This window comes from Mizuhopecten yessoensis, unplaced genomic scaffold, assembly GCF_002113885.1.
Source record: "Mizuhopecten yessoensis strain PY_sf001 unplaced genomic scaffold, ASM211388v2 scaffold2329, whole genome shotgun sequence".
NCBI lineage: Eukaryota > Metazoa > Mollusca > Bivalvia > Pectinida > Pectinidae > Mizuhopecten > Mizuhopecten yessoensis.
Window position 1 is genome coordinate 2,352,844 of NW_018404492.1, and position 21,815 is coordinate 2,374,658.

General features: G+C 38.1%; 1 protein-coding gene across 2 annotated transcripts in view; it reads right to left on the reverse strand.

Annotated features, from left to right (window-relative positions):
- The window catches only part of LOC110445601 (follistatin-A-like), a 62,887-nt gene that overhangs the window by 16,223 nt on the left and 24,849 nt on the right, over positions 1-21,815 (reverse strand). For both annotated transcript variants that reach the window (XM_021490284.1, XM_021490283.1), the window contains exons 2-3: positions 2,525-2,722; positions 1,995-2,213 (exon numbers count right to left, since the gene is read on the reverse strand). In XM_021490284.1, the coding sequence (XP_021345959.1) occupies positions 1,995-2,213; positions 2,525-2,722 (417 nt within the window). The remainder of the gene's footprint in view (positions 1-1,994; positions 2,214-2,524; positions 2,723-21,815) is intronic.

The window sequence follows — 21,815 nt, forward strand, 5'->3', positions numbered from 1 at the left end:
TGTCGTGCTGACCTGTATGACCTTATTGTGTTGATTGGTCGTTTAGACTGTCGTGTTGACCTGTATGACCTTATTGTGTTGATTGGTCGTTAAGACTATCTTGTTGACCTGTATGACCTTATTGTGTTGATTGGTCGTTAAAACTATCGTTTGGACCTGTATGACCTTATTGTGCTCATTGGTCGTTAAAACTATCCCGTGGACCTGTATGACCTTATTGTGTTGATTGGTCGTGGAGACTATCGTGTGAACCTGTATGACGTTATTGTGCTGATTGGTCGTTAAGACTATCCTGTGGCCCTGTATGACCTTATTGTGGTGATTGGTCGTTAAGACTATCGTGGTGCCCTGTATGCCCTTATTGTGTTGATTGGTCGTTAACTCTATCGTTTTGACCTGTATGACCTTATTGTGCTCATTGGTTGTTAAAACTATCCCGTGGACCTGTATGGCCTTATTGTGTTGATTGGTCGTTTAGACTTTCGTGTTGACCTGTATGAACTTATTGTGTTGATTGGTCGTTAAGACTATCCTGTGGCCCTGTATGACCTTATTGTGCTGATTTGATTGGTCGTTAAGACTATCGTGGTGCCCTGTATGCCCTTATTGTGTTGATTGGTCGTTAAATCTATCGTTTGGACCTGTATGACCTTATTGTGCTTGTGCTGATTGGTCGTTAAGACTATCCTGTGGCCCTGTATGACCTTATTGTGCTCATTGGTCGTTAAAACTATCCCGTGGACCTGTATGGCCTTATTGTGTTGATTGGTCGTTAAATCTATCGTTTGGACCTGTATGACCTTATTGTGCTTGTGCTGATTGGTCGTTAAGACTATCGTGGTGACCTGTATGACCTTATTGTGTTGATTGGACGTTAAGACTATCGTGTGGCCCTGTATGACCTTATTGGGTTGATTGGTCGTGAAGACTATCGTATGAACCTGTATGACCTTATTGTGTTGACTGGTCGTTAAGACTATCGTGTGAACCTGTATGTCCTTATTGTGTTGATTGGTCGTTAAGACTATCCTGTGGCCCTGTATGACCTTATTGTGCTGATTGGCCGTTAAGACTATCGTGTGGCCCTGTATGACCTCATTGTGTTGATTGGTCGTTAAGACTATCGTCTGGACCTTTATGACCTTATTGTGTTGATTGGTCGTTTAGACTTTCGTGTTGACCTGTATGAACTTATTGTGTTGATTGGTCGTTAAGACTATCGTATGGACCTGTATGACCTTATTGTGTTGATTTGTCGTTAAGACTATCGTGTGGACCTGTTTGACCTTATTGTGTTGATTGGGCGTTAAGACTATCGTGTGAACCTGTATGACCTTTTTGTGCTGATTCGTCGTTAAGACTATCGTGTTGACCTGTATGACCTTATTGTGTTGATTTGTCGTTAAGACTATCGTGTGGACCTGTTTGACCTTATTGTGTTGATTGGGCGTTAAGACTATCGTGTGAACCTGTATGTCCTTATTGTGTTGATTGGTCGTGAAGACTATCTTGTGAACCTGTATGACCTTATTGTGCTGATTTGATTGGTCGTTAAGACTATCGTGGTGACCTGTATGACCTTATTGTGTTGATTGGACGTTAAGACTATCGTGTGGCCCTGTTGACCTTTTTGTGCTGATTGGTCGTTAAGACTATCTTGTTGACCTGTATGACCTTATTGTGTTGATTGGTCGTGAAGACTATCGTGTGAACCTGTATGACCTTAGTTTGGCCTTATTGTATCGGGACGTTCTGCCAACTGTATGGAACTGTGTGACATTTTGTGTGTGTTGGGATATCATGACTGTATAGCACATATATATCACTTAGATGCTTTTTATGACAGTGGCTTGTTTAGCATCGGGTTTTATATCCAGTTCGCAAATTTTATTTGTAAACTCCAATATTATGTTTGATGTCCAACGTTGGGGATATCGAAACATAACTGAGCAAACATATTCTACTTCATGCAATGAAGACATTCGCAAACTCACGTTTACACTTGCCGAAGTAGGCAACATTTGTCCGTTGGTTCTTCCTGCAGTTTCTTTTGAGCATGTGACAATAATTCTTGTAGTTGACACTATCGGTACCGCACAAAGCACCGCGTTTCCGCAACTCGCCCGTACACCGGGGCCGACACACACACTTAGGTACGCCCTTCCGCATCCGGCACACTCGTCCCGGAGCACATCGGATGTTGGCACAACTATCTAGGATGAAGGACGAAAAAATGAGACGGTTCCAAATATAGATATCATCTTACTTCTTTCTGACACAAGATATGAAACATTTACCTATAAACAAACATGAACATATGACCTGCTGTGAAATTATATGTATAAGACGCGTCTATTTAGAATCGGAACAATCCTAACGCATCATCATTTGAAGCGACTAATGTGGGGCCCTTCTATAATCAGATGATTGTTCATGTCTATTGATGTTCATGTACATTTTTCAGATTGTGAAATTCTCGTGGTCACAAAATGTTTGATGATAACGCCCACATCCCCTAACTTACTATGACAACGGTGACAATTGGAAATGTCCCTCATCAGGGCCCTCCAGTAAAACACCTGTCCGTTGGTGAGGAATTCGGAGGGGGACCAGCCAAGGGAGGGAGAGAAAGTCCGGCGACAGCAGTCCTCCTGGGTGATGTTGGCTCTGTACAGGGTACTACACGTATTGGACGGCGAGATGTTGGCCCAACAAAGCCCCCCTGTAATAATAACGAATGGCATGAAAAAGTGGCCGACAAATACATACACTGAGTATAGCGGTCAACACAAGTCACTTTAAATTACACTCTGAGTATAGCGGTCATCACAAGTCACCTGAATAGTATAATATACACACTGAGTATAGCGGTCAACACAAGTCACCTACATAGTATATTATACACACTGAGTATAGCGGTCAACACAGGTCACATGTATAATGTAATATACACACTGAGTATAGCGGTCAACACAAGTCACATGTATAGTGTAATATACACACTGAGTATACCGGTCAACACAGGTCACATGTATAGTGTAATGTACATACTGAGTATAGCGGTCAGCATAAGTCACCTGTATAGTGGAATGTGCACACTGAGTATAGCGGTCAACACATGTCACCTGTATAGTGTAATATACACACTGAGTATAGCGGTCAACACAGGTCACCTGCATAGTGTAATATACACACTGGGTATAGCGGTCAATACAAGTCACCTGTATAGTGTAATATACACACTGAGTATAGCGGTCAACATAACTCACCTGTATAGTGTAATATACACACTGATTATAGCGGTCAGCATAAGTCACCTGCATAGTGTAATATACACACTGAGTATAGCGGTCAACACAGGTCACCTGCATAGTGTAATATACACACTGATTATAGCGGTCAACTCAGGTCACATGTATAGTGTAATATACACACTGAGTATAGCGGTCAACACAGGTCACATGTATATTGTAATATACACACTGAGTATAGCGGTCAACACAAGTCACCTGTATAGTGTAATATACACACTGAGTATAGCGGTCAGCATAAGTCACCTGTTATATAAACAACGTAAAGCGGTCAACACTGACTTACTGTAATAAGCGGTCAACACAGACCACCTGTAATATATACACTAAGTAAAGCGGTCAACACTGACTACATGTAATATATACACTGTGTATAACGGTCAACACAGGGAAGTTGTAATATACACACTAGGTATAACGGGCAACACAGGGAACTTGTAATATACACCCTAGGTGAAGCGGTCAACACAGGGAACTTGTAATATACACACTAGGTATAACGGTCAACACAGGCAATCTGCACTGGAAGCACTAAGAATAGCGATCTACACACCCACATAACAATGTAATGGAACTTTGACACACCCACATAACAATGTAATGGAACTTTGACACACCCACATAACAATGTAATGGAACTTTGACACACCCACATCACAATGTAATGAAACTTTGACACACCCACATCACAATGTAATGGAACTTTGACCCGCCCACATCACAATGTAATGGAACTTTGACGCACCCACATAACAATGTGTTGGAACTTTGACACACCAACATCACAATGTAATGGAACCTTGACACTCCCACATCACAATGTAGTGGAACTTTGACACGCCCACATAACAATGTAATGGACCTTTGACACACCCACATAACAATGTAATGGACCTTTGACACACCCACATCACAATGTAATGGAACTTTGACACGCCCACATCACAATGTAGACAATAATTTAACATAATTTATATTGCAACATTTAGTACAGTTGATGGTATATGCACGTGCTTGCTAGCTTGGTGGATCGTTTATTTTGATAGGCCCTAATATACTTTCTATGAGATGCCATGATCAGTATTAACAATTCAAAATGTCAAACGTATATTTTATATAGGTTTACTAATTGTTTTAATTTACATCTCACCTTAGCTTTGTTTATGTTACCATAATGTCGCTATTCATCACTGTAAACCATCGACACCCATTATGTGGTTTTAAAGGTTAACTTTCAAGCCTAATTAATTTGTGTAAACATACAGGTCAAACGTGTCTTTATTTGTGATGTAACGGTTATCTTGATTATTTATATCAGGCTGTAGTGTGTCTAGATCAATCGGAATTCACTCGTTATGACATTAACATCGAGAGCACGAAAAACGGCGTCGCTCTATATATAGGACACGGTCATTTATCATTGCTGTTTGGTACGCAGGATTCAGACGTTTGGTAATAAAGAAATCACAAATTCTGCGTTCAATTGAGCAGATACTTTCTTTATTAGGATTGTTTTCTGTAAAATTTTCGTTTGAAGTCAAATGTTGAGGATATATCCTTTCAGTTCAAAGAAGTAAAAAAAAAATAAAGATGGACAAAGATATCACTAGACTGGTCAGATACATGAATAACTGTGAAGATGTGTGTAGAATTGTCAGTTAAAGGTAGAATTGTCAGTTAAAGGTAGAATTGTCAGGTAAAGGTAGAATTGTCAGTTAAAGGTAAAATTGTCAGTTAGTCAGTAGGTAGAATTGTCAGTTAAAGGTAGAATCGTCAGTTAAAGGTAGAAATGTCAGTTAAAGGTAGAATTGTCAGTTAAGGATAGAATTGTCAGATTTGGGTAGAATTGTCAGATGTGGGTAGAATCGTCAGATGTGGGTAGAATTGTCAGTTACAGGTAGAATTGTCAGTAAAAGGTAGAATTGTCAGTTAAAGGTAGAATCGTCAGTTAAAGGTAGAAATGTCAGTTAAAGGTAGAATTGTCAGTTAAGGGTAGAATTGTTAGTAGGTAGAATTGTCAGTTAAAGGTAGAATCGTCAGATGTGGGTAGAATTGTCAGTTAAGGGTAGAATTGGGAGTTAAAGGTAGAATTGTCAGTTAAATGTAGAATTGTCAGTTAAAGGTAGAATTGTTAGTTACCGGTAGAATTGTCAGATGTGGGTAGAATTGGCAGATGTGGGTAGAATTGTCAGTTACAGGTAGAATTGTCAGTTAAAGGTAAAATTGTCAGTTAAAGGTTGAATTGTCTGTTAAAGGTTGAATTGTCAGATTTGGGTAGAATTGTCAGATGTGGGTAGAATCGTCAGATGTGGGTAGAATTGTCAGTTAAGGGTAGAATTGGGAGTTAAAGGTAGAATTGTCAGTTAAATGTAGAATTGTCAGATGTAGGTAGAATTGTCAGTTACAGGTAGAATTGTCAGTAAAAGGTAGAATTGTCAGTTAAAGGTAGAAATGTCAGTTACAGGTAGAATTGTCAGATGTGTGTAGAATTGTCAGTTAGGGGTAGAATTGTCAGTTAAAGGTAGAATTGTTAGTTACCGGTAGAATTGTCAGATGTGGGTAGAATTGTCAGATATGGGTAGAATTGTCAGTTAAATGTAGAATTGTCAGATGTAGGTAGAATTGTCAGTAGGTAGAATTGTCAGTTAAAGGTAGAATTGTCAATTACAGGTAGAATTGTCAGATGTGGGTAGAATTGTAAGTTACAGGTAGAATTGTCAGTTAAAGGTAGAATTGTTAGTTAAAGGTAGAATTGTCAGTTACAGGTAGAATTGTCAGTAAAAGGTAGAATTGTCAGTTAAAGGTAGAAATGTCCGTTACAGGTAGAATTGTCAGATGTGGGGAGAATTGTCAGTTACAGGTAGAATTGTCAGTAAAAGGTAGAATTGTCAGTTAAAGGTAGAAATGTCAGTTAAAGGTAGAATTGTCAGTTAAGGGTAGAATTGGGAGTTAAAGGTAGAATTGTCAGTTAAATGTAGAATTGTCAGTTAAAGGTAGAATTGTCAATTACAGGTAGAATTGTCAGATGTGGGTAGAATTGTGAGATGTGGGTAGAATTGTCAGTAGGTAGAATTGTCAGTTAAAGGTAGAATTGTCAGATGTGGGTAGAATTGGCAGATGTGGGTAGAATTGTCAGTTACAGGTAGAATTGTCAGTTAAAGGTAGAATTGTCAGTTAAAGGTAAAATTGTCAGTTAAAGGTAGAATTGTCTGTTAAAGGTTGAATTGTCAGATTTGGGTAGAATTGTCAGATGTGGGTAGAATTGTCAGATGTGGGTAGAATTGTCAGTTACAGGTAGAATTGTCAGTTAAAGGTAGAATTGTCAGTTAAAGGTAGAATTGTCAGATGTGGGGAGAATTGTCAGTTAAAGGTAGAATTGTCAGTTACCGGTAGAATTGTCAGATGTGGGTAGAATTGTCAGTAGGTAGAATTGTCAGTTACAGGTAGAATTGTCAGTTAAAGGTAAAATTGTCAGTTACAGGTAGAATTGTCAGTTAAAGGTAGAATTGTCAGATGCGGGGAGAATTGTCAGTTAAAGGTAGAATTGTCAATTACAGGTAGAATTGTCAGATGTGGGTAGAATTGTCAGATATGGGTAGGATTGTCAGTTAAATGTAGAATTGTCAGTTAAAGGTAAAATTGTCAGTTACAGGTAGAATTGTCAGTTAAAGGTAAAATTGTCAGTTACAGGTAGAATTGTCAGTTAAAGGTAGAATTGTCAGTTAAAGGTAAAATTGTCAGTTAAAGGTTGAATTGTCAGATGTGGTAGAATTGTCAGATGTGGGTAGAATTGTCAGATATGGGTAGAATTGTCAGTTAAATGTAGAATTGTCAGTTAAAGGTAGAATTGTCAGTTGTGGGTAGAATTGTCAGATGTGGGTAGAATCGTCAGTTAAAGGTAGAATTGTCAGTTAAGGGTAGAATTGTAGTTAAAGGTAGAATTTGTCAGTTAAACGTAGAATTGTTAGTTAAAGGTAGAATTGTCAGTTGTGGGTAGAATTGTCAGATGTGGGTAGAATCGTCAGTTAAAGGTAGAATTGTCAGTTAAAGGTAGAATTGTCAGTTGAATTGTCAGATGTGTGTAGAATGGTCAGTTAAGGGTAGAATTGTTAGTAGTTAGAATTGTCAGATGTGGGTAGAATTGTCAGATGTGGGTAGAATTGTCAGTAGGTAGAATTGTCAGTTAAAGGTAGAATCGTCAGTTAAAGGTAGAAATGTCAGTTAAAGGTAGAATTGTCAGTTAAAGGTAAAATTGTCAGTTAAAGGTAGAATTGTCAGATGTGGGTAGAATTGTCAGATATGGGTAGAATTGTCAGTTAAATGTAGAATTGTTAGTTAAAGGTAGAATTGTCAGTTAAAGGTAAAATTTTCAGTTAAAGGTAGAATTGTCAGATGTGGGTAGAATTGTCAGTTAAAGGTAGAACTGTCAGTTAAAGGTAGAATTGTTAGTTAAAGGTAGAATTGTCAGTTAAAGGTAGAATTGTCAGTTAAAGGTAGAATTGTCAGATGTGGGTAGAATTGTCAGATTCGGGTAGAATTGTCAGTTAAAGGTAGAATTGTCAGTTAAAGTTAAAATTGTCAGTTAAAGGTAGAATTGTCAGTTAAAGGTAGAATTGTTAGTTAAAGGTAGAATTGTCAGTTGTGGGTAGAATTGTCAGGTGTGGGTAGAATCGTCAGTTGAAGGTAGAATTGTCAGTTAAAGGTAGAATTGTCAGTTAAAGGTAGAATTGTCGGTTAAGGCTAGAATTGTCAGATTTGGGTAGAATTGTCAGTTAAAGGTAGAATTGTCAGTAGAATTGTCAGATGTGTGTAGAATTGTCAGTTAAGGGTTGAATTGTTAGTAGGTAGAATTGTCAGTTAAAGGTAGAATTGTCGGTTAAGGATAGAATTGTCAGATTTGGGTAGAATTGTCAGTTAAAGGTAGAATTGTGAGTAGGTAGAATTGTCAGTTAAAGGTAGAATCGTCGGTTAAGGATAGAATTGTCAGATTTGGGTAGAATTGTCAGATGAGGGTAGAATTGTCAGTTAAAGGTAGAAATGTCAGTTGCAGGTAGAATTGTCAGATGTGGGTAGAATTGTTAGATTCGGTTAGAATTGTCAGTTAAAGGTAGAATTGTCGGTTAAGGATAGAATTGTCAGATTTGGGTAGAATTGTCAGTTACAGGTAGAATTGTCAGTTAAAGGTAAAATTGTCGGTTAAGGATAGAATTGTCAGATTTGGGTAGAATTGTCAGTTAAAGGTAGAATTGTCAGTATGTAGAATTGTCAGTTAAAGGTAGAATTGTCGGTTAAGGATAGAATTGTCAGATTTGGGTAGAATTGTCAGATGAGGGTAGAATTGTCAGTTAAAGGTAGAAATGTCAGTTGCAGGTAGAATTGTCAGATGTGGGTAGAATTGTTAGATTCGGTTAGAATTGTCAGTTAAAGGTAGAATTGTCGGTTAAGGATAGAATTGTCAGATTTGGGTAGAATTGTCAGATGAGGGTAGAATTGTCAGTTAAAGGTAGAAATGTCAGTTGCAGGTAGAATTGTCAGATGTGGGTAGAATTGTCGGTTAAAGGTAGAATTGTCAGATGTGGGTAGAATTGTTAGTTAAAGGTAGAATTGTCAGATGTGGGTAGAATTGTTAGTTAAAGGTAGAATTGTCAGATGTGGGTAGAATTGTCGGTTAAAGGTAGAATTGTCAGATGTGGGTAGAATTGTTAGATTCGGTTAGAATTGTCAGTTAAAGGTAGAATTGTCGGTTAAGGCTAGAATTGTCAGATTTGGGTAGAATTGTCAGTTACAGGTAGAATTGTCAGTTAAAGGTAGAATTGTCGGTTAAGGATAGAATTGTCAGATTTGGGTAGAATTGTCAGATGAGGGTAGAATTGTCAGTTAAAGGTAGAAATGTCAGTTGCAGGTAGAATTGTCAGATGTGGGTAGAATTGTCAGTTAAAGGTAGAATTGTGAGTAGGTAGAATTGTCAGTTAAAGGTAGAATTGTGAGTAGGTAGAATTGTCAGTTAAAGGTAGAATTGTCAGTTAAAGGTAGAATTGTCAGATGTGGGTAGAATTGTCAGATGTGGGTAAAATTGTCAGTTAAATGTAGAATTGTCAGTTAAAGGTAAAATTGTCAGTTAAAGGTAGAATTGTCAGATGTGGGTAGAATTGTCAGATGTGGGTAGAATTGTCAGTTAAATGTAGAATTGTTAGTTAAATGTAGAATTGTCAGATGTGGGTAGAATTGTCAGTAGGTAGAATTGTCAGTTAAAGGTAGAATCGTCAGTTAAAGGTAGAAATGTCAGTTAAAGGTAGAATTGTCAGTTAAAGGTAAAATTGTCAGTTAAAGGTAGAATTGTCAGATGTGGGTAGAATTGTCAGATGTGGGTAGAATTGTCAGTTAAATGTAGAATTGTTAGTTAAATGTAGAATTGTCAGATGTGGGTAGAATTGTCAGTAGGTAGAATTGTCAGTTAAAGGTAGAATCGTCAGTTAAAGGTAGAAATGTCAGTTAAAGGTAGAATTGTCAGTTAAAGGTAAAATTGTCAGTTAAAGGTAGAATTGTCAGATGTGGGTAGAATTGTCAGATGTGGGTAGAATTGTCAGTTAAATGTAGAATTGTTAGTTAAATGTAGAATTGTCAGATGTGGGTAGAATTGTCAGTAGGTAGAATTGTCAGTTAAAGGTAGAATCGTCAGTTAAAGGTAGAATTGTCAGTTAAAGGTAGAATTGTCAGTTAAAGGTAGAATTGTCAGTTAAAGGTAGAATTGTCAGTTGAATGTAGAATTGTTAGTTAAATGTAGACTTGTCAGATGTGGGTAGAATTGTCAGTAGGTAGAATTGTCAGTTAAAGGTAGAATCGTCAGTTAAAGGTAGAAATGTCAGTTAAAGGTAAAATTGTCAGTTAAAGGTAGAATTGTCAGTTAAAGGTAGAATTGTCAGTTAAAGGTAGAATTGTCAGTTAAAGGTAGAATTGTCAGTTAAAGGTAGAATTGTCAGATGTGGGTAGAATTGTCAGATGTGGGTAGAATTGTCAGATGTGGGTAGAATCGTCAGTTAAAGGTAGAATTGTCAGTTAAATGTAGAATTGTCAGTTAAAGGTAGAATTGTCAGTTAAAGGTAGAATTGTCAGATGTGGGTAGAATTGTCAGATGTAGGTAGAATTGTCAGATGTGGGTAGAATTGTCAGATGTGGGTAGAATTGTCAGATGTGGGTAGAATTGTCAGATGTAGGTAGAATTGTTAGATGTAGGTAGAATTGTTAGATGTAGGTAGAATTGTTAGATGTAGGTAGAATGCCAGATGTATGGACGATTGTCAGATGTGGGTAGAATTGTTAGATGTAGGTAGAGTTGCCGGATGTAGGTAAAATTGTCGGATGTAGGTAGAATTGTTAGATGTAGGTAGACTTGTCAGATGTAGGTAGAGTTGTCAGATGTGGGTAGAATTGTCAATGGTAGGTACTTTCTGATGTTGGTAGAATTCTGATGTAGATAAAATTGCCAGTTATCCTCCACTCTAATAATTACAAAGGAAGCAGTCAAATTGGCTATTTTTTTCTCAAATATTACAGACATAACGTTTATTGTCATAAAAAGATAATGGTTGCTTCTCGTATTAACCCTTAAATTCATTTTCGTTAGACTTTACATCATTGGTAAACATTCCAGAAAACATGTTCACAATATCTCGTCAATTTAAGGTTGATGATTGATAAAACATGCAGTATATGTTTTTGCTCTGGTGGGAGATACCAATCACGTATACAGATTAAGCTCCCAAATCTATGGATAAATATACAGACATGAATACGATCGAGTCAACTTGCAACACATATATACGTAATCCCTTCAGTAAAGTTACAACACATATATACGTAATCCCTTCAGTAAAGTTACAACACATATATACGTAATCCCTTCAGTAAAGTTATTTAAACAGACGAGCTATGCTATTTCGAGCAACTTTTATATTCCTGTTTGAGATATAATCAGTTAAAAATAGGCCCGTATTTCTTAGGCTACCAAACCTTGAACATGTCGATAAGTAGTATAGAAATATTTCAAACACGAAGGGACTTTATAACATCGATATAATTGTCATAATTATGCGAAACTGCGCCATATTTCTTAGCGAGACATTCCGGACCATTGTGTCCTGCTGGGAGCAGTTCAGTAATCAAATGCAATTAAGTAAACGACTTATTGTGTATAGAAATATCTCGGTATATTTAAAGGAATAAGATGTCAGGCGTGCCCTATTTTTAACAAACTGCAGCAATCAGCCGATTAGTATAGGGGCCTCTGGAGTAAAATCAAACTTATTTTCACTACTGGTCCCGTGAATCAACTATAACGATTATTTCAGTGTGATCGGTTTCACTTTTCTGAATTTTTATTTTTCAGAATTTTTAATTTTAATTTTGTTACTTAATTAATAAAAAAGAGAGAGTATATTTATATGTGTATGCTGTTGTTTAAAAGCACGCGATGTGTAGGTAACTACGGGGCTAAAGACACTTCTTACTTTCCGTGGTAAATTGTTAGACAACCAACGGTAACGTTTATATCCGTGCTTATATCCTTACTGAAGCAAAGAAATCGGGTCACAAACATTATCAATGAACACTGTTTTGTAAACACAGCATATATCATGTGTCACGTGACCCATTACGTCAGGCCGAAATACATTATAACTGTCAGTAAATTTACACGGTTTATCACAAAATTCACCCATTTAAACGTACGTACAAATTGAATAGTGTACCGCAAAAAGTGCCCATACATAACCCAAGGCATATTAATATCTCTCACAACACGCTGTTTCAAATAGTTGAATGACGCAGTGTTTACTGGCTTTTCTCAGACTGACTCACCAGACACACACAACTAGTTATGTTCTCCTCATTTAATGCAATGCATGACGCACGTGCAAACTATATCATTCACATGTAAACAGTAGTGGTTTACATCTGCCAATAGTGTACACCTTAAATATGAATGAAAGATGGGCGTGTCGTTAATATTGCTGTACAATTACCCCTTTACGCAAGAGAGGAAAAAGCTATGTAACGTGACAATTACATCTGAGGTTATACCATCTATAGGATTTCAACAATAAGGCGGAAGTTAAAGCCAGCAAAACACCGGAAGTAAAAGTCAACAATGTATATTTTCTTTTGTTCTTCAACAATATACCGGAAGTAAAAGTCAGCGTTATACCAGCTACATATAGGACAAAAACATTATACCGGAAGTAAATGTCAACGTTATGCCCATACATGGCGAAACGTAAAACCGGAAATAAAGGTCAACATTATACGAACTACATGAAGTTTAGAATACAATTCAACGTAATATTCAACGTAGTGTAATATAGGACGCCAACATCATGCCGGAAGTAAAGCCAACATTATACCGGAAGTAAAGCCAACGTTATATCAGACGTTAACATTGCATCGAAAATATGGGTCAACACTGTGAAAACTGTGCGATATTAATATTACATCGGAAATAAATGTTTACGTTATACTAACTTTAGTATGTTAATCTAACACCGGAAGTAAAAGTCAACGATACATGTATGTCACCTTTATGACGTAAACATGATACCATTGGTGACGTCAAATTACAGTTTCTATGTACAGTTCTTGTGTAAACACGAACACCACGAGCTTGCTCCCGCAAAAATGTCTGTTCTGTCTATCGATTTATAAAATGAGACCATAAAGAACGATAGAGTAACATTGTCCGTGCTGTTTTGAATGTAGGTATAAGTATGAAAATGCATCGTTTTAACATTGATAACGGTATGCAACATAGTTCCGTCCAGACATACCTTTCTAACATATTGAATTATTTCCTCGGAAGCAATGCGCTGTAACGAATTGACTAATGGTACATCCCCTTACCTTAAGGGCGTGACTAATAGTGCACCCCCTACCTTGAGGGCGTGACATAGATTTCTCCCACCCTTCACATGTGTAATATGTGAAATAATAGGATGGGAGAAAACAATCAGGGTATAACAGAGAAATATCCTACCCGAAGGGTTATGTTTTTGGTTGTCTAACCCGTGGCTCTGCCGAGGGTTAGACAACCAAACAAATCACCCCGAGGGTTGGAGATTTCTCTGTTACATCCTCAAGGTAGGCGATGTTTATTTTCCTCCCATCCTATTATTTCAGTCACAACTCCACCGACAGTAGTCTGCCTTGTTTGTTAAAAAAAACACATGTGGGTCATGAATATTGTCAATCACTTTTGATGTCGTCACAATTACCGGTGACACATCTTAATGACGTCACAGTTGAACATGTGCAAATCGGCACAAGCTAAGGCTATCTCTATGACTAATAGAATCTTTCACCCCCTTGGGGGTGAGATAGTAGAATCTCAACCCGAGGGGAAGTTTCTTAAGTTGCCAAACACGAGGCTTTGCCGAGTGTTTGGCAACTTAAGAAAATTCCCCTCGGGGTGAGATTCTACTATCTCACCCCCAAGGGGGTGAATGATTCTTTTTCTCTGACCCTGTTCTTCCAGTGTGTATCCTATACACAATGTAATGACAACGTTACATGCAAAATTCAGGGTTGACGTGATGTTGGCGGATTGTTGACGTGACCCCATTGTATTGTTGAAGTGTCGTCACACCATTGTTATGAATAGGGGTATCCCCCCGTTTAAACCCTAGGGTGAATGATTTTTTTTCTCTTACCCTGTTCTTCCAGTGTGTATCCTAATGAATAGGGGTATCCCCCCGTTTAAACCCTAGGGTGAATGATTCTTTTTCTCTTACCCTGTTCTTCCAGTGTGTATCCTATACACAATGTAATGACAACGTTACATGCTAAATTCAGGGTTGACGTGTCGTTGATGGATTGTTGACGTGACGTCATTGTATTGTTGAAGTGACGTCACACCATTGTTATGAATAGGGGAATCCCCCCGTCTCAGCCCTAGGGCGGAGACAGATAAATCTAGCACCGGCAAAACGGGAGATAAATCTGTCAGGTGTGGGAGAAAAGGAAATCTCACACCGGTAAAAGTGCGGATACACCTGTCTAGGGTAAGAGAAAAGCTGATCTTCCCGGCTAAAACAGGAGACACACCTGTAAAGGGTGGGAGAAAATTCAGTCAAAAGTGGGCGACCGTCTTTAACTTAAACCCCTGCATATCCATTATTGCCCTTGTACATCGGTTTCTGTTTCACCAAGTTGACTCCCGGTCTGTTGGTACTCCTGTTTCTGATATACATACACACATCACAAATATTAGCTGTAGCATCCATGGCAGACAAACCAGGGCAACACGGGGGATTACACTATATCCAGAGCTGTCTGCCAAATTTACCCTGGGACAGACGAGGGGGAGGTTCTCATACACAAGGTCGCTGTGTTACCCAACCAACTGGTATGTATACAAGTACATGCCGTTTTTCACGCGCATGTAACAGGGTAGGGACAGTTGAGACTCGGTTGTACTATATTGTCACGTGCACATACTTCTGAAACAGTTGGTCCTAATATGCTTCAACAGAAAGCGGTCAGGAATAGTACCAAACTGCAGGCCTACCGACAAATACTTCAAAATCTATTTTCATCTTATTTTCATACATTTGATTGCAATGGCGCACACAGAGTATGCAAAGATGTAAAATCCACAATTACGAACATCGATGTCAATGTAGCTGTAAAAATAAATAAAGGATGTAGAAGTAGACCGAGGTTGGTCGTGTGGTGTTGGCGTCTGACCGTCTACGACCAGTAGCCCTCTACGGGGTCGTGTGGTTATGGCGTCTGACCGTCTACGACCAGTAGCCCTCTGCTTGGTCGTGTGGTTATGGCGTCTGGCCGTCTACGACCAGTAGCCCTCTACTGGTTCGTGTGGTTATGGCGTCTGACCCTCTACGATCAGTGGCCCCCTACTGGGTCGTTGGTTATGGCGTCCGACCGTTTACGACCAGTAGCCCTCTACTGGGGCGTGTGGTTATGGCGTCTGACCGTCTGCGACCAGTAGCCCTCTACTTGGTCGTGTGGTTATGGCGTCTGACCGTCTACGATCAGTAGCCCTCTACTGGGTCGTTGGTTATGGCGTCTGACCGTTTACGACCAGTAGCCCTCTACTGGGTCGTGTGGTTATGGCGTCTGACCGTTGACGACCAGTAGCCCTCTACTGGGTCGTGTGGTTATGGCGTCTGACCGTCTACGACCAGTAGCCCTCTACTGGGTCGTGTGGTTATGGCGTCTGACAGTCTGCGATCAGTAGCCCTCTACTGGGTCGTGTGGTTATGGCGTCTGACTGTCTACGATCAGTAGCCCTCTACTGGGTCGTGGGTAGGAGGCGTCTGATTGTCTACGATCAGTAGCCCTCTACTGGGTCGTGGGTTAGAGGCCTACGTCGGGCAGTCGCTATAGCTGCAGGTCAGCGGTTTTCCCCCACCACCAAAACCTGGTTTGGCCTTAGATGAGCGCTAGCGTAGCTGTTAATAGGACGTAAAGCACAAAACAAACCAAACTTAGCATATAGAATGTCTAGAAATTTTCGGTTACACTTATAGGATGTCTTAATAACTTGGGACTATAAACATATAGCATGTACAAGGCCTATATAATTTTGGCTGCAATTATAGCATGTCTAGATTATTGGGGACATGTTATGTAGAATGTCAAACTAATTGGGCAGTAGGTCGTTCCCGGCGGTGAGTAACGTCATACGAGTGATTTAAGTGTATTACTCTGTGTCTACCTAGGACTGTGACGTGATGACAGCCGATTTTATTTATTTATTGACGAACAGTTCTATAAGCAGGCGTTTATTTCCATAAGATACTAAAGACGACGATCATCTTACCCAAGGTTCTTATTGTTTGTTCGACCGAATTATCTCGCAATCAGTTTATTCTAGTCAACAAATAGCAATAAGGTCATTTTTATTCACCAAGCAGCAGTAAGTTAAGCACTCAGGCGAGTTCTTTGATATTTACCCATCCCCTGTGATTGGCTATGACAAAACAGTAAGCGTGTGTGGCGAAAATTTTAATCATCCTCAATAATTTGGTCAACTTTTCTAGCGTACCTTTATATAACAAGTAGGTCACATTCTGCGACGAGTTCTCGTGACATTTTATAACAGTTCGGCCATATCCGGTCACGTCATACACGTTATATCACGGAATAAACACGTAATGACGCTAACAAACAAGAAATAACGCAACTAAAGACGTTATATCACGGAATAAACACGAAAAATCGCAAACAAAGCGAAATAACGCAAATAAACACGTTATATCACGGAATAAACACGTAAAATCGTTAACAAACAAGAAATAACGCAACTTAGCAAGTTAAATCACGGAATAAACACGTAATGACGCTAGCAAAGCGAAATAACGCAAATGAACACGTTATTACGCAAAAAAACGAGAAAAAATCACGTAATAATGCGAAAGAAATGCTGTTACGGTACTATAATCGTGCAAAATTGCTGTGTTCGCGACACGATTTATCACCCCTGCACGATTTCTCACCCGACCTCTATATCTCAATCGGGGTATTGTCTGATATTTTCATCCGGGGTGTTTGATCTCTAATAAATTTTATTTTACAACAATAACAAAACAGTTTCTTTACTTTTTAAAATCATCTTTTCTCTGTTAAAATACTGCAATCCATGCATCAGTTAGTATAAATTACATATGGATTTTGAGAAATTGTTTTTTGCCTAACCTGTTCTAGCTTTGCAGCCAGTCATCCAAGAAACAAAAATTGAGAATGAAGGCTGATTGATTCTTTGACAAGATGTACGACACTTCTAAAAGGTCACCAATTATTTCAGACGACAACCTTCAAGATTGAGAGTTCAAAGACTCTCTTCCTTATCGGATAACCTGTGTACAAGGCTTTAGGTCATTGCCAATAAGATGATAGGAATTCATATTGTTAAAACAAAGACAACATTTTATATGTGAACAGGATCCGTAAAACAGGTCCTTGATTGTTTAGAAAAAAAACTACTAGTAGTTTCATCTTCAAAACGTTCTGTTTCAAATTCTCTTTAGTCTCTTTAAGTCAGTATATCCGAAAGTCATTATATATTATTTTTACATTTACGAGATTTCGCGAAGATACGATGGCGACCTTCACCAATACATTTACTCTTCATTATGCGATGAATATTAACAACTGAGTATAAAATATACCCTAAAGCAATGTAAAAACGAAAATCTGATGATAAAATGTATAAAAAATATAACAAAATGTATCAGAACAAATTCTAAAATGTGACAAGAAAATTACATGTGATCTCAAACTGATTGTTAACAAAATATTTATCAATCACGCTAAGTGATGAAATATATTGGAATTTGGAATTGTTTGTGACTTAACATGCACTGAAAGATTTACTGTAGGCTTGCAACGAATTTAGTAACCAACTAATTGTACATGTAATGGAGGACCATTACAGATGTCCCCCAAACTGCCCCCATAGTCGCAAAGATGCATCAGAAAAGGTTCACAGTGTCATAATACACTTACAATATACATACTAAATTTGATTGAAATCGAACAATTTCTAAATTGCGACCAATCAGAAGCCTCCGTGTGATTGCTTGCGATTGAATTTGCAGTCCTCTAATACCCTATACACCAATTTTCATTGAAATCGAACAATATGTAATTTCGACCAATCAGAAGCCTCCGTGTGGTAGCTATGGTAATGAAACCTATGCGGTTTTATACGCAATCCCCTAATACCCCTATATACCAATTTTCATCAAAATCGAACAATTTCTAAATTGCGACCAATCAGAAGCCTTCGTGTGGTTGCTATGGCATCAAAAACTATGCGATTGAATTTGCGGTCCCCTTATACCCCTATATATCAAATTTCATCAAAGTCAGACAATGTCTAAATTTCAGAGGCCGTCGTCCGGCTGACCAGTCGGATGACCGATCGAAAAACGAAAATACTCTTGCGCACCGCCTGTCATACATGAACTCTCATGATGTAAAGTTTCGTTGAATTGCGCCCTACGGTTTTCGAGAAACATGTCGGAAACCTCTTCGGCGGAAGAAAGTGGAAGAAATAAGAAGAATAAAATAATAATCAGAATAACAATAATAAGAAACGGAGCAAAAACAATATGTACCCAAACTTTGTTTTTGGGACATAATTACCTGTTATCAGGTGCATTGCAGGTGGACGCCAGGGAGGTGTCTTAGGCCTTCACCTTTTTGGGCACATTGGGTACTTTGATGTGCGAAATGAATACTTTCCACTATATTTTTTGGATTGAAGTTTTGCAAACATATTTGAAATAACACCACTTCTTCATACTATGAACATTTTTGGTATACAAGAATAATAAGAATGAAAAATCCTATATTTTCCATCAAAATTTTCACAAAATGTTCGATTTAACTCACATTCTGGATGATAAATATATTATTAAAGCAATACATGAGAGTAAATCTCCTTTCTCAAGTAATACGATGCAAAAAATACGATTATTTTCAGAAAAATACTTCAGGCTAATATTCAAAGTAATAACATCGGATGTATAAGGGATTGAAAAAAAGTTAAAACAATAGCATAAATCTCGTAGAGCTTCTGAAAAAGAATATATGAGTGGGCAGGCTCCTATGTAATTTTAACATAACTGGAAATAGTCCCTTTATATAAAAGCCTAAATATACCACAATCCGGGTGAGAAATCGTGTCTTATGGAATCAGAAATATATCCACTTCATTTGAAGATATCTTTACTGCTTTAACATCCCCTTACAGATATTAAATGTTACGCTAACTTGACATTTACATTATTTAATTCATATATTTTCATTTTGTACTTATTACGAAGGGAGTTTTAACTCCACGTTGATTCGCCTTGCGCTAAGGTATGAAATGAAAGCCTTTCGCTCTATGATCTTCGTATCTAGTTAAGGGTACTAAAAAGCATATATCCATGTACATACGCAAACAGAAAGTAGGACAAAATGTAGGGCGCGAAATATTACTACACAGACTGAAACAGCTGTCAGGCGCCCGTTAACCGAGCGTACATGTACTTTTGATAGAGTTAAAATTTATCCTAACTTACGTGAATTTAAGTAAATACGTTCTGCAGCAGAAAGTAGGTCAAACCAGCCTTAACGTGATCTCGTACACAGACCGTGTTCTATTTACAGTATTATTCCCCGATCTGTCAATCACGGGAATTCCATGTCAATACACTAGCGCGTTTATAAACACCAACTTGTGTATGGACTCTGTTCGTTCATAGGTTTATCCCACTACAGAACAAATGCTGACTGTTTACAACCCGGGTTTATGTGAATGAACCATTTCAGATGCATTCCAACAGTACAAAGACTAATGTGTGCCGACTATATTGGTACAAACAGAACTACAAGCCTCTTACCCTAACCTGGCTAATTAGCCGCTTACACATGCACGCTCAAGTAATTCCTGTTTGACATGTGACTTTAAAGTACAAGGCCAAACGAATCGGACCTATACGTGGCGATGGATAGGTTTGTTTTATTCATAATTACATTTGATAAAAGTAATATATCCCTGGCAATAGTGAAAATAATTGTATTGAAAAAAGTGAAGGCACTTATATTAATGTATTGTTTCAAGTTTCAAGTTTTTTATTAGACATGTATGTCCACTATAGTGATATCATCTATTCATGCTATATTCATTATATGCAGTTTACATCAAAATATCATAAATCTTCCGCTGCAAGTTCCCCTATCTACCGTAAACTTCCAGAGGATATATGAGATCAGCGTTGTTTTGACGCTTGTCTTCCCACCTCACAAAACGTAAGACCACTGTACACTGTCAGAATTCAATACCGTATTAAGATGATGTTATAACACTATTGGGAAGTCCAGAAGTTATGACATTTGCAAACAATATGTAAAAATCGACCTTTGACCTAACCCACTGTCGTGACCTTGACCTTAACATTAGAGACATGATATGTAATACAGCTATCTACAACTTTCCGTCAAAAATATTCGGTCGTTCAATCGTAGTGTTTTATTTTGCAAAAATTGGGTAACACGTAAAAAAAACAATGGCAGGGGAATGCAACGGGTAAGAGACAAAAATATAAAAGCAAAGTCTCATTAAACCAGTGCCGTTAGAAATACTGTGTATAGACTGACAAACAACCCGATTCTGGCGCTTTATATAGTTTGCTAGAATGTAGAGCTTACAACATTGTATATCGTTCATTCAAGTGCAAAGCATAAGCTTTTTATATTGTTTGCCTGAGTGTAGAATGCGTGTAGAGCGCTATATAATTCTATACAGCATACAGCGCTATATAATGTTCGCATGAGTGTAGAGCGTAAAGCATTTATATTGTTCGCTATAGTATAAAGCCTACAGCGCTATATATTGTTCGCTAGAGTATAAAGCCTACAGCGCTATATATTGTTGGCTAGAGTATAAAGCCTACAGCGCTATATATTATTCGCTAGATTATAAAGCCTACAGCGCTATATATTATTCGCTAGAGTATAAAGCATATAGCGCTATATATTGTACGCTAGAGCGCTATATATTGTTCGCTAGAGTATAAAGCCTACAGCGCTATATATTATTCGCTAGAGTATAAAGCATATAGCGCTATAAATTGTTCGCTAGAGCGCTATATATTATTCGCTAGAGTATAAAGCATATAGCGCTATATATTATTCGCTAGAGCATAAAGCCTACAGCGCTATATATTATTCGCTAGATTATAAAGCCTACAGCGCTATATATTATTCGCTAGAGTATAAAGCCTACAGCGCTATATATTGTACGCTAGAGCGCTATATATTATTCGCTAGATTATAAAGCCTACAGCGCTATATATTATTCGCTAGAGCGCTATATATTATTCGCTAGAATGTAGAGCGTACGCGTATAACGTTTTAACTTCACTGATGAAACACATTTGCCCGTTTTTATTTCAGGAGCAAAAACATGAGGTCTATATTCAAAGTCAACACTCCGAACTAACTCTTTATCAGAACATCAGGGGATTTACAGAATTTATGTTTTCGATGTTTTTTTCGTGCCTTGAATACTGCGAAACAAGACCTCGCGAGATAAAGTTATTTAAGAACACAGAAACTCTGAATGTGATACAATCATTTGGTTGAATGTCAAGATCTGCTTTACACAACGTTTTAGTGTCTTTCTTGCTTTCCTGAATTTATCAGTGTAAACATTTTCTCGCGTATTAATTTTTCTACTTCTCCTTGAACAATTTTAGTGTCCAGAATGGGCAGACCGGAGTGAGGATATGCGAACAGATGAGGCTTGAGAGGGAAGAGAACAGACTGCCATGGTGCAAGTGAACGAAAGGTTCAGACAAGTGTTCGGGGCTTATACATTTGGGTTTAGGGACGGACAGGAGGGGATCGAAGCAGACAATTCAATTCGTCTCTGTATTAGGATGAAAGTGTAATTGATTCTTAGGCACCGTACACGTCACCAGCCATGTTTCCCCTTCGTAA